General features: G+C 44.7%; 1 protein-coding gene across 3 annotated transcripts; it reads left to right on the forward strand.

The window, feature by feature from the left end:
• LOC140206790 (uncharacterized) lies at window positions 1–11120 on the forward strand. Of its 3 annotated transcripts, XM_072275008.1 has the most exons (3): window positions 28–51; window positions 189–320; window positions 9096–11120. In XM_072275008.1, exon 3 carries the CDS (start codon window positions 9503–9505, stop codon window positions 10469–10471), a length of 969 nt encoding a protein of 322 aa, XP_072131109.1. In that variant the 5' UTR covers window positions 28–51; window positions 189–320; window positions 9096–9502; the 3' UTR covers window positions 10472–11120. The 3 variants fall into 3 exon arrangements, with proteins under 3 accessions (XP_072131110.1, XP_072131109.1, XP_072131111.1); XM_072275009.1 differs by lacking the exon at window positions 189–320 and having other exon boundaries at window positions 1–51; XM_072275010.1 differs by lacking the exons at window positions 28–51; window positions 189–320 and adding an exon at window positions 1910–1969.
• The last annotated feature ends 482 nt before the right edge of the window (window positions 11121–11602 follow it).

The following is an 11602-nucleotide window of genomic DNA, read 5'->3' on the forward strand; positions in this document are numbered from 1 at the left end:
GCAGTATGCAAATGGTCTCGGGTATCCATAGGCTTCAGGAAATCGGCTCAGGTAAGATATAAGCTGCCGGTAAGAATGAATCTCTGGGCGCGGGTTTTTCAACACCGACTTCGGGGACATTTGCTGTGAACTCCGGACATCGTGACCTGGAATCCCGGGACAGTCCTGCTCCCTTCCCTCTCTTTCAGCCCCAGGCTCCGAACACGGGCCCCGGGAAGCTTCCAGCTGATGAGGATCTCTCAGACAGAGCTGAGCTCCAGCTATCTAAATGCAAGGATTGGGAACTCGGAGAAAGGGAACAAAATCTTTTACATCACCAGGTGAGAAAATCACCTTTGTTCTGCCTCCGATCACAAACAAGAGAAAGTCTGCAGATGCCCAGAGTGAATGGGTCAAAACATGTCCTCACGGCGAGAAAGGTCCAGAACAAGAGGAGGTAGAACGAGTAACACACACAAAATGCTGAAGGAACTCATCATTAGTACTCTTTTCCATAGATGCTGCCTGGCCTGCTGAGTTCCTCCAGCATTTTGTGTGTGTTGCTTGTTCTACCTCCTCTTGTTCTGGACCTTTCTACCCGTGAGGACATGTTTTGACCCATTCACTCTGGGTACATAATGATACCAAGCACCTTTGCCCTGAACAAGAAGTAGCTTTCACATCACAAATGTTCCAGACTCCAGTGAGACAGACTACTGCCCTTCTCTTTATACTTTATTGTCGCCAAACAATTGATACTAGAACGTACAATCATCACAGCAATATTTGATTCTGCGCTTTCCGCTCCCTGGAGTACAAATATTAAATATTAAAGATATTAAAAATTAGTAAATATTAAAAACTTAAATTATAAATCATAAATAGAAAATAGAAAAATGGAAAGTAAGGTAGTGCAAAAAAACCGAGAAATAGGTCCGGATATTTGGAGGGCATGGCCCAGATCCGGGTCAGGATCCATTCAGCAGTCTTATCACAGTTGGAAAGAAGCTGTTCCCAAATCTGGCCGTACGAGTCTTGAAGCTCCTAAGCCTTCTCCCGGAGGGAAGAGGGACAAAAAGCATGTTGGCTGGGTGGGCCGTGTCCTTGATTATCCTGGCAGCGCTGCTCCGACAGCGTGCAGTGTAAAGTGAGTCCAAGGACGGAAGATTGGTTTGTGTGATGTTCTGCGCCATGTTCACAATCTTCTGCAGCTTCTTTCGATCTTGGACAGGACAACTTCCATACCAGGTTGTGATGCACCCAAGAAGAGCGCTTTCTACAGTGCATCTATAAAAATAGTGAGGGTTTTAGGGGACAGGCAACATTTCTTTAGTTTTCTCAGGAAGTAAAGGTGCTGGTGGGCCTTCTTGGCAGTGAACTCTACTTGGTTGGACCAAGTCAGGTCATTTGTGATATTGACCCCGAGGAACTTAAAGCTTTTGACCTGTTCCACTGATGTAAATTGGGTCGTGCTACTCCTTCTGAAGTCAACAACCAATTCCTTCGTCTTGCTGACATTGAGAGATAGGTTATTGTCTTTGCACCATGCCACCAGGTTCTTAATTTCCTCTCTGTACTCAAACTCATCTTTACCCGAGATACGGCCTACAATTGTTGTGTCATCAGCAAACTTATATATTGAGTTTGATGGAAACTTGGCTACACAGTCATGGGTGTACAGTGAGTACAGCAGGGGGCTGAGTACACAGCCTTGTGGGGCACTGGAGCTCAGAGTGATTGTAGTGGACAGCTTGTCCCCTATTTTTACAGCCTGGGTCCTGTCTGTGAGGAAGTTGAAGATCCGACTGCAGATCTGAGCGCTAAGGCCCAGGTTCCGGAGCGTAGGAATCAGTTTATTTGGAATGATGGTATTAAAGGCAGAGCTGTAGTCAATGAAAAGGAGCCTTACGTATGCGTCTTTATTCTTCAGGTGTCCTAAGGAGGAATGTAGGGCCAGAGAGATGGCATCTGACGTAGACCTGTTGCTCCGGTAGGCGAATTGCAAAGTGTAGAGGTTGACCGGTAGGCTGTGGTTGATGTGTGCCATAACCAATCTCTCAAAACACTTCATAGCAATTGATGTCAGAGCCACAGGTCGATAGTCATTCAGGCATGCCACCTTGCTCTTCTTCGGCACTGGGATTATCGATGCCTTCTTAAAACACGAGTGGATCTTAGACTGAAGCAAGGAGCAGTTGAAGATGTCAGCAAACACTCCAGCTAGCTCGCTTGCACAGGCCCAGAGAACCCGTCCTGGGACGCCACCTGGGCCGGAGGCCTTCCTTGGATTTATCTCAGGAAGGCCAGTCTAACGCCCTCCTCAATGCCACCAGGTCCAGTTCATCCGGAGGAAGCGGGATGCTCCTTTTCTGTTCGAATCTGGCGTAGAATACATTTAGTTCATCAGGAAGAGAAGCGTCACAGTTATTGATATTCCCAGCCTTTTCTTTGCTCTCAGTGATCTCATTTAGACCCTGCCGCATCCCTCTGGTTAGCCTGGACTTCCAACTTGGCTTGATATTGCCTCTTGGCACCCTTAATGGCTTTCCGGAGTTCACACCTGGATTCCGTGTAGCAACTGGTATCCCCGGACCTAAAAGCCACAGCAGTAGCCTTTAAAAGGGACGACCTCATACTGCAACCAAGGTTTCCGGTTAGGTAATACCTGGATTGTCTTGCGAGATAATACTCATTGGTATTGCCATCACTAAGTTCACCACCATCAGTCACCTGGGGGAGGGTTCAGGAGAAATGTTTATGTCCAGTATAGAAACTGGTGTTATCTGTGTGTATTGTGGCAATGCAAAAGTTGCTGGAGAATTTGCAAATGGGAAGAAGTGGAGTGATATTTGGAAATCTGACTTTTTAAAGCATCATTTAGCACGAAAATCACATATAGGCCGTGTGCAAAAGCACTGGTTAGAAAATCCTTCATTACCTGCTATAGGCCTGCTACATAGGTTGTGTGAGAGTGCAGATGAACTCAATCGAACCCAGAGGAGATCAAAGTTCTTATCACCAGTGATTTGCTCGCTGTTGAAATGAATACCTCTCTATATAAAGTTCAGTTTTCACATGTTGTCACTGGGCAAGAATTGTGCAGCACAAGATTTTTGCACACACTGGTCATTACAAATTAGAGGGGACATTAGTGGGAAGGAGGGGAGACCTCCAGTGTCCCTGATACCCTCACATTCCTGACTCCCTATGACCCTGCACGTTAGGGAGTTGGAGCTGGAAATGGATGAATTCCGGATCATTCAGAAATCAGAGGGGATGACACGAAGAGAGGTGAGTTACACCCAAGGTGCAGGACACAGGAAACTGGATGCGAGTCAGGAAGGAGAATGAGGTTAAATAGCCATCACAGAGTACTCTTGTGGCCATCCCCCAGGACAACAGGTAGACCACGTTAGAAACTGTTGGCAGGGAATTAGCTGGCACAGGAAAGTCAAAGGGGATTCATTAGTTAGGGGAACAGAACTAGAAGGGGGACTAATATCCTAGTGGTAAGGCTTGCTAGTGCTAGTGGATGTTAAACTGAAGTTGCAGGGCGGATGGGAGCCTGAATGCCAGAACAGATAGTGGAGTCATTGAAGTGAATTGACTTTATTACTTACATCCTTCATATACATGTGGAGTAGAAATCTTTATGTTCCGTCTCCATCTAAATGTGCAATTTGTAGTAATTTGTAATAAACAGTATGTACATCAGAATGGTCAATATAATATAGAAATACAATTGTATCAGCATAAATATATGAGTCTGATGACCTGGTGGAAGGAGCTGTCCCAGACCCTGTTGGTTCTGGCTTTCATGCTGTGGTACCATTTCCCGGATGGTAGCAGCTGGAATAGTTTGTGGTTGGGGGTGAATCAGGTCTCCAGTGATCCATCAGGCCCTTTTTTACACATCTGTCAGTGTAAGTGTCATGAATAGTGGAAAGTTCACATCTACAGATGCACTGGGCTGTCCGCACCAGTCTCTGCAGAGTCCTGCGATTGAGGGAGGTACAGATCCCATACCAGGCAGTAATGCAGCCAGTCAGGATGCTCTCTATTCTGCCCCTGTAGAAAGTTCTTTACATTTGGGGGCACGTTCCAAACTTCTTCAGCCTTCTGAGGTGAAACTGGCATGCTTGTGCCTTTTTCACCACACAGCCGGGATGTATAGACCACGTGAGATCCTCGACGATGTTTATGCCGAGGAACTTAAATCTGTTTACCCTCTCAACTCCAGATCCATTGATGTCAATAGGGGTTAGCCTGTCTCCATTCCTTCTGTAATCCACAACCAGCGCCTTTGTTTCTGTGACATCGAGGAAGTGGTTGTTTTCTTGACACCAGTCAGATGTTGTTCAAACTTCAGACAAAGTCAACAATCAAAAGGTTGAGCATGGTGCTTCGAATGTACTGAGCTGTGTAAATCAAATGCAAGAAACATCATGGGAAAGCCAGATGAGCTCAGTGCATTGAATTCTGATATTGTTACCATTACTGGGACTTGGTTGAAACCAAAAGTCTGAGGGATTGAGAGGAACAAATTTACAGAGAGATCACAGACTATGCCAGAAACAAAGACTGATACAGTAAGTGATTTTAACTTTCCATATATTGACTGGGGGTCCCATACTGTAAAAGGACTAGATGGGGCAGAGTTTGTCAAATGTGCTCTCAACCAGTAGAATTCTCAAAGTAGAAGTGTGCAATAAGCTATTAGGAAATGATCCAGGGCTAGTGACAGAAATTAGTGTATGGGAAGACTTTGTACCTAGTGATCATAATACCATGAGATTCCAAGTAAATATGGAAAGAGAGAGGTCTAGACCACAGGTTGAGATTCTAACTTGGGAAAGGTCAATTTTGGTGGTATCAGAAAGGATCTGACAAGTGTGAATTGGGACAGGATGTTTCTGGCAAAGGAGCACTTGGTAAGTGGGAGTTCTTCAGAAGTGAAGTTTCGAGGGTTGTATGTGCCTGTCAAAATAAAAGTTTGGTAACTGGTGCAGGGAACCTTGGTTTCCAGAGATATTGAGACCCCGGATATTTTGTTTCTCTAAATGCCTCAGGCTGTTGGGTGCTACCAAGACTCATTAGTGACTACAATATTATAATTCCACGCCCTGAGCTCAGCTGACTTTTTTTGAAGTCATCTTCTGTTGGTTTCTAAAAGCTTCCCAATAGTTTTTGCTCTTTTGTTTGCCCTCTCTTTGTTTTTTACATTGGCTTTGGCTTCTCATTTCAGCCATGGTTCTGCCCTCCAGACTTTACGATGCTTCCAGTTCTTTGGGATGTATCTATCACTCACCTCCCGAATTGCTCCCAGAAACTCCAGCCATTGCTGCTCTGTTGTCAGTTTCTACCAGTTTCCCCTTCCAATCAAGTTTGGCCAGCTTCTCTATCATAGAAACATGGAGAAGGTCAGTGCAGAAACGTGCCCACTCTGGACGATCACTGAATGGTAATCTATACTGTGAATGGTATCTATAATGTGAAAAAGACTAAGGAGCTGGTGGTAGACCTGAGGAGAGCTAAGGTACTAGTGACCCCTGTGTCCATCCAGGGGGTCAGTGTGGACATGTGGTGGCCAGTGCTATCATGTTTGCTGTTGTGTGCTGGGGCAGCAGGCTGAGGGTAGCAGACACCAACAGAATCAACAACTCATTCGTAAGGCCAGTGATGTTGTGGGGATGGAACTGGACTCTCTCACGGTGGTGTCTGAAAACAGGATGCTGCCTAAGTTGCATGCCATCTTGGTCAATGTCTCCCATCCTCTACATAATGTACTGGGTGGGCACAGGAGTACATTCAGCCAGAGACTCATTCCACCGAGATGCAGCACTGAGCGTCATAGGAAGTCATTCCTGCCTGTGGCCATCAAACTTTACAACTCCTCCCTTGGAGGGTCAGACACTCTGAGCCAATAGGCTGGTCCTGGACTTATTTCATAATTTACTGGCATAATTTACATATTACTATTTAACTATTTATAGTTCTATTACTAGTAATTATTTATGGTGCAACTGTAACAAAAACCAATTTCCCCCAGGATCAATAAAGCATGACTATGACTATACGAGGAGGCAAAATAGATAGGGTAGATTTTACATAGCATTCTTGCATCGGTATTTACTCAGGAGACAGATACCCATTCAAACTTCTCATCAAATGGTGGAATCGAGCTGACATGCATCACTTGTGCTGGCATCTCATTCCACACTCTCAACCATTTCACTGAGAGGTTTTCCACATGTTCCCCTTAAATTTTCACCTTCCCCACTTACCCATGACCTCTGGTTGTCGTTCCACCCAAACTCAGTGGTAAAAGCCTGATTGCATTAACCCTATCCATACCCTCATAATTTTGTATACTTCTAACAAATCCTCAAATCATGTATAATTTCCTTGTTTATGTTTAAAGCCTTTTTTAGGGGTCTAAGATGATGAGGGGCATTGATCATGTGGATAGTCAGAGGCTTTTCCCAGGGCTGAAATGGCTAACATGAGGAGCCTGAATAACAGAACATATAGTGCAGAGTTGTGGAGACAGATGTTGTTCAGACTTCAGATAAAGTCAGGAATGAAAAGTTTCAGCAACTTTAGTTTAATCCCACACACACACACACACACACACACACACACACACACACACACACACAAACCCACCTTCCACCATGCAGCTCTATCACCCCTTTGGCTTTCATCTCCCAGATCAATAAAAAGGAGGTACATACCAGTTACAAGTAAATAGGAACAAATGGGGTACTTATGAAGTACAGGATATTCAAGTGAACACTTACGAAAGAAATAAAAGAAGGCATGAGGTTGCCCAGCAGACAAGGTGAAGGAGAATGTTCAGGGACTCTGCAGATATGTTCAGAGTGAAAAGATTGCAAGGGAGAAAATTAATCCTCTGAAAGATCAGAATGGTAATCCATATGAAGAGACAAAATAGATGGGGGAGATTTTTTTGCCATCTGTATTTACTCAGGAGATGGTCACAGGGTCTATAGAAGTGAGGCAAAGCAGCATCAACTTCATGGACCCTGTACAGATTACAGAGGTGGAGGTGTTTGCTGTCTTAAGGCAGATTACCATGGAAAAATCACCAGGGCCTGACAAGTTGTTCCCTATGACCCTGTGGAAGACAAGTGCAGAAATTGGTGGGGCCCAAGCACAGGTATTTAAATCACAGGTGAGGTACTGGAGGTTTGGAGCCAATGTTATTCCGCTGTTCAAGAAAGGCTCCAAATATAAACTAGGAAATTATACGTTGGTGAGCTTGACATCAGTAGTGGAAAAGTTATTGGAACATATGTGCAGGAACTGGATATATAATTATTTGGATAGATGTGGACTGATTAAGGATAGACAGCATTGCTTTGTGCACGGTAGGTCATGTCTAACCAATCTTATAGAGTCTCTCGAGGAAGTTATCAGGAAAGTGGATGAAGGCAAGGCAGTGGATGTTGTCTACATGGACTTTAGCAAGGCACTTGACAGAGTCTCATATGGGGGGTTGGTCAAGAAGGTTCAGTCACTCAGCATTCAAGATGAGATAGTAAATTGGATGAGACACTGTCTTTGGGAGAAGCCAGACTGTGGTAGCAGATGGTTGCCTCTCTGACTGGAGGCCTGAGACTAGTGGTGTGCCACAGGGATCAGTGCTGGATCTGTTGCTGTTTGTCATCTATGTCAGATATCTGGATGATAACATGGTTAGATGTATCAGCAAATTTGTGGCTGACACCAAGGCTGGGGGTGTAGTGGACAGTGAGGAAGACTATCATGGCTTGCAGAGCAATCTGGACACACTGGAAAAAATGCGTTGAGAAACAGAAAATGGAATTTAATGCAGACAGGTGTGAAGTGTTGCACGTTGGTAGGAACAAGGTCTTACACAGTGACTGGTAGGGCTCTGAGGAGTGATGTAGAAGGAAGGGATCTGGGAACGCAGGTCCATAGTTCACTAAAAGTGGTGCCCCAGTTAGGTAGGGACGGAAAGAAAGATTGTGGCACATTGGCCTTCATAAACCAAAGTACTGAGTACAGGAGATAGATGTTATGTTGACATTGTATAAGAAATTGGTGAAACCTAATTTGCACTGTTGTGTGCAGTTTTGGTCACCTACCTACAGGAAAGATGTTAAAGAGGTTGAAAGAGTTCAGAGAAAATTTGCAAGGATGTTGCCACGTCTGGAGAATTTGATTATAAGGAAAGATTGAACAGATCAGGCCTTTATTTGTTGGAACGTAGAAGATTGAGGGGAGATTTGATGGAGGAGTACCAAAATTATGAGGGGTATAGATAGGGTAAATGCAAGCTGGCTTTTACCACTGAGATTGGGTGGGAATACAACCAGAGGCCATGGGTTAAGAGTGAAAGGTGAAACGTTAAGGGGAAAATGAGGGGAAACTTCTTCACACAGATGGTCATTCGGGTGTGAAATGAGCAGTTAGCGCAAATGGTGAATGTGAGCTCAATCTCGACACTTAAGAGGTATGAGTAGGTACCTGGATGGTAGAGATATGGGAGTAGAAAGTTTAGTTCAGCACAAACTAGATAGGCCGAAGGGTCTGTTTCTGTGTTGTACTTTTCTATGACTGTGACAAGAACCTTAAATAATACTAATATTCACTTTAATTCCTTTTAACAGACCAACCATTCATCTCAGCAGCAAATTTTTATACGGTGTTTAAACTGTGGCACTTTAAATTAACAGTGCATAAAAGAAAATCCCAGCTGCAGGTCAACAAAGGCTATTTGTGTGAGAGTGTTTCAGTTACTGTGGAGCCAGAGACCTATGTAGCTCAGTGGGAACAGGGAATAATACCAGTGGAGAGAGTCAAACTGATCCAAGTCACAGATTTGAGACGGCAGAAATGCACCATTCGTATATAGACAGGAAGAGCATCAGACAGTTTAATTCCAGGTACCAGATACCATTTAATTCCATATACCAGCACTCTGCACAGTTAGAAGATGATTTCTCCTTCCAACTTGGGTTGACTGTCACTGTAACAGTGTGATGTCAGATCGCGCCTTAGTGACTAAAGTGATCTCATCTGAAATGTTGTCCTTCACCCATTGATGGATTTTGTAAATCTTTTTACAGGTTAAAAACTACAAGGAATTTGTCTATGGGAATCTTGAACACAACACACCAGTTTTGCTGTCTCTGTCCAGATATTTAAGAAGTGGAGCAAGGGAACCACTCGATCATCCTTCCTCCTCAGACTGTGGGGAGGGATTTACTCGATCATCTGACTGACTGGCACGCCCATCATTTTACACATGGGGAGAGGCCATTCACTTGCTCAGACTGTTGGAATGGATTCCCTCAGTCATCTCAGCTGAAGGTACATCAGTAAGTTCACACTGGTCAAGACCATTCACCTGTTCTGTGTGTGAGAAGGGATTCAGTCAGTCTTCCCACCTGTGGACACACCAGACAGTTCACACTGGGCAGAGGCTAGTCATCTGCTGAATTTGTGGGAAGGATTCTCTCGGTCATCTGACCTCATGGCTCACCAGCGAGTTCACACTGGAGAGAGGCTGTTCACCTGCTCAGAATGTGGGAAGGGATTCACTCGTTCATCCACCCTACAGAGTCACCAGCGAGTTCACACAGGGGACAGGCCATTCACCTGCTCAGTCTGTGGGAAGGGATTCACTTTGTCATCTCAGCTACTGAGACACCAGTCAGTTCACACCGGGGAGTGGCCATTCAACTGTTCAGACTGTGGAAAGGGTTTCACTTGGTCACCCGACCTACTGGTGCACCAGCGAGTTCACACCGGAGAGAGGCCGTTCACCTGTTCAGACTGTGGGAAGGGATTCACTCAGTTATCCACCCTACTGGCACACCAGTCAGTTCACACACGGGAGACGCCGTTCACCTGTTCAGCCTGTGGGAAGAGATTCACTCGGTCATCTGACCTACAGAGTCATCAGCGAGTTCACACTGGGGAGAAGCCGTTCACCTGCTCAGAATGTGGAAAGGGATTCACTCAGTCATCCAACCTACAGAGTCATCACCGAGTTCACACTGGGGAGAAGCCCTTTACCTGCTCAGACTGTGGGAAGAGATTCTCTCATTCATTTCACGTACTGACCCACCAGCGAGTTCACACTGGAGAGAGGCCGTTCACTTGCTCAGAATGTGGGAAGGGATTCAATCAGTCATCCACCCTACTGAGTCACCAGCGACTTCACACTGGGGAGAGGCCATTCACCTGCTCAGAATGTGGGAAGAGATTCACTCGATCATCCGACCTACTGAGTCACCAACGAGTTCACACTGGAGAGAAGCCGTTCACCTGTTCAGAATGTGCGAAGAGATTCACTCGATCATCCACCCTACAGAGTCATCAGCGAGTTCACACTGGGGAGGGGCCGTTCACCTGCTCAGACTGTGGGAAAGGATTCACTCAGTCATCCCAACTACTGGCACACCAGTCAGTTCACATTGGGGAGCGGGCATTGATATGAATCTCGAGGTTTCATTTCCTGTGGACTGTCATTTTAAGGGAGAGGGAGAGATTAAGAAGGCGAATCAGTCTGACTTTCAGCTTGTTTACATCGCTCGCAGCTTGTTTAGATTTAACCAAGGACACAGACACTCAGAGTCAGATGGAGACAAAGGAGAAAAAATGGAAGGATCGAAAGAAGGGAACTAGTGGCCAAGGGTCACTGTTTAGAACTTTCCCATGCCCACAAGGGTGGGTTAATTATTGATTCAGTGAACATCGAATGTGTGGTTATCACCTCATTTGATCCATTGGAGTGGATCGGATTTGTGAAGACCACTTATGTCTTATGTGTCTGGGTATGGTCTGGTAATTCACTTGAAGATGATACCCCTTGTGACAAGTCCCTTTCGGTGATAATTCGTACGTGGATTTAGAACGACAAGGATAAAATCTACAGCGACTTTTCTCTTGTTTTACCACCGTGGAACCTGTGGAATTTGACATAATTGCCTTGTCTCGACATTTACCTTGGATTACAAATATCTCTCTCTCATCAACTATTCCATGGATGAACTGAACTTTCATACTTTACCATCTCAAGCCTCTAAGCTCAATAGTTTGGGAGTTATCTTTAAATATATATATATATACACACACACACACGTAACACTGTTCAATTTTGTTTATCTTGTTTAAGTTACTATCTTATAAGTAGATACTAATAAAGATAGTGATTTTAACATCAAAACCAGACGCCTGGTGTAGTCTATTGCTGCTGGTTCGTTTCTAAAGCGTTACAGTTCGTAAGAAAATTGGGGCCTGCGCCTGGAATATGAACAAATTTGGGGGCATATTGATTGATTAATTATCAATTTCATTGGTAAATCCCTTTTGATTTATTTGTGTGTGAAAAATCAGCGGCAATGGATGTTGATAGATTTCTGCAAGCGCCAACCTCTGAAGCATTAGAGGATGCCAGAAGGATTGAGTTGTTGAGTATTGCTAAAAGGTTAAAACTTGGAAAGGTGAAATTAAAAAACAGAGGGAGGAAGCAAAACGACAGAGGCTGTTTGAGCTGGAAAAGATAGATTGCTGCAAAGGGGTCTAGTGTTACACTCTGGTGATAAGTTTGAGTCCAGTCAGGAAGTTA

The sequence above is a fragment of the Mobula birostris genome, chromosome 13 (genome assembly GCF_030028105.1).
Source record: "Mobula birostris isolate sMobBir1 chromosome 13, sMobBir1.hap1, whole genome shotgun sequence".
Classification (NCBI taxonomy): domain Eukaryota; kingdom Metazoa; phylum Chordata; class Chondrichthyes; order Myliobatiformes; family Myliobatidae; genus Mobula; species Mobula birostris.

Excerpts from the sequence above, each read along its gene's own strand:
- LOC140206790 (XM_072275009.1), top strand. The coding sequence starts at position 9,503 with ATGGCTCACCAGCGAGTTCACACTGGAGAGAGGCTGTTCACCTGCTCA.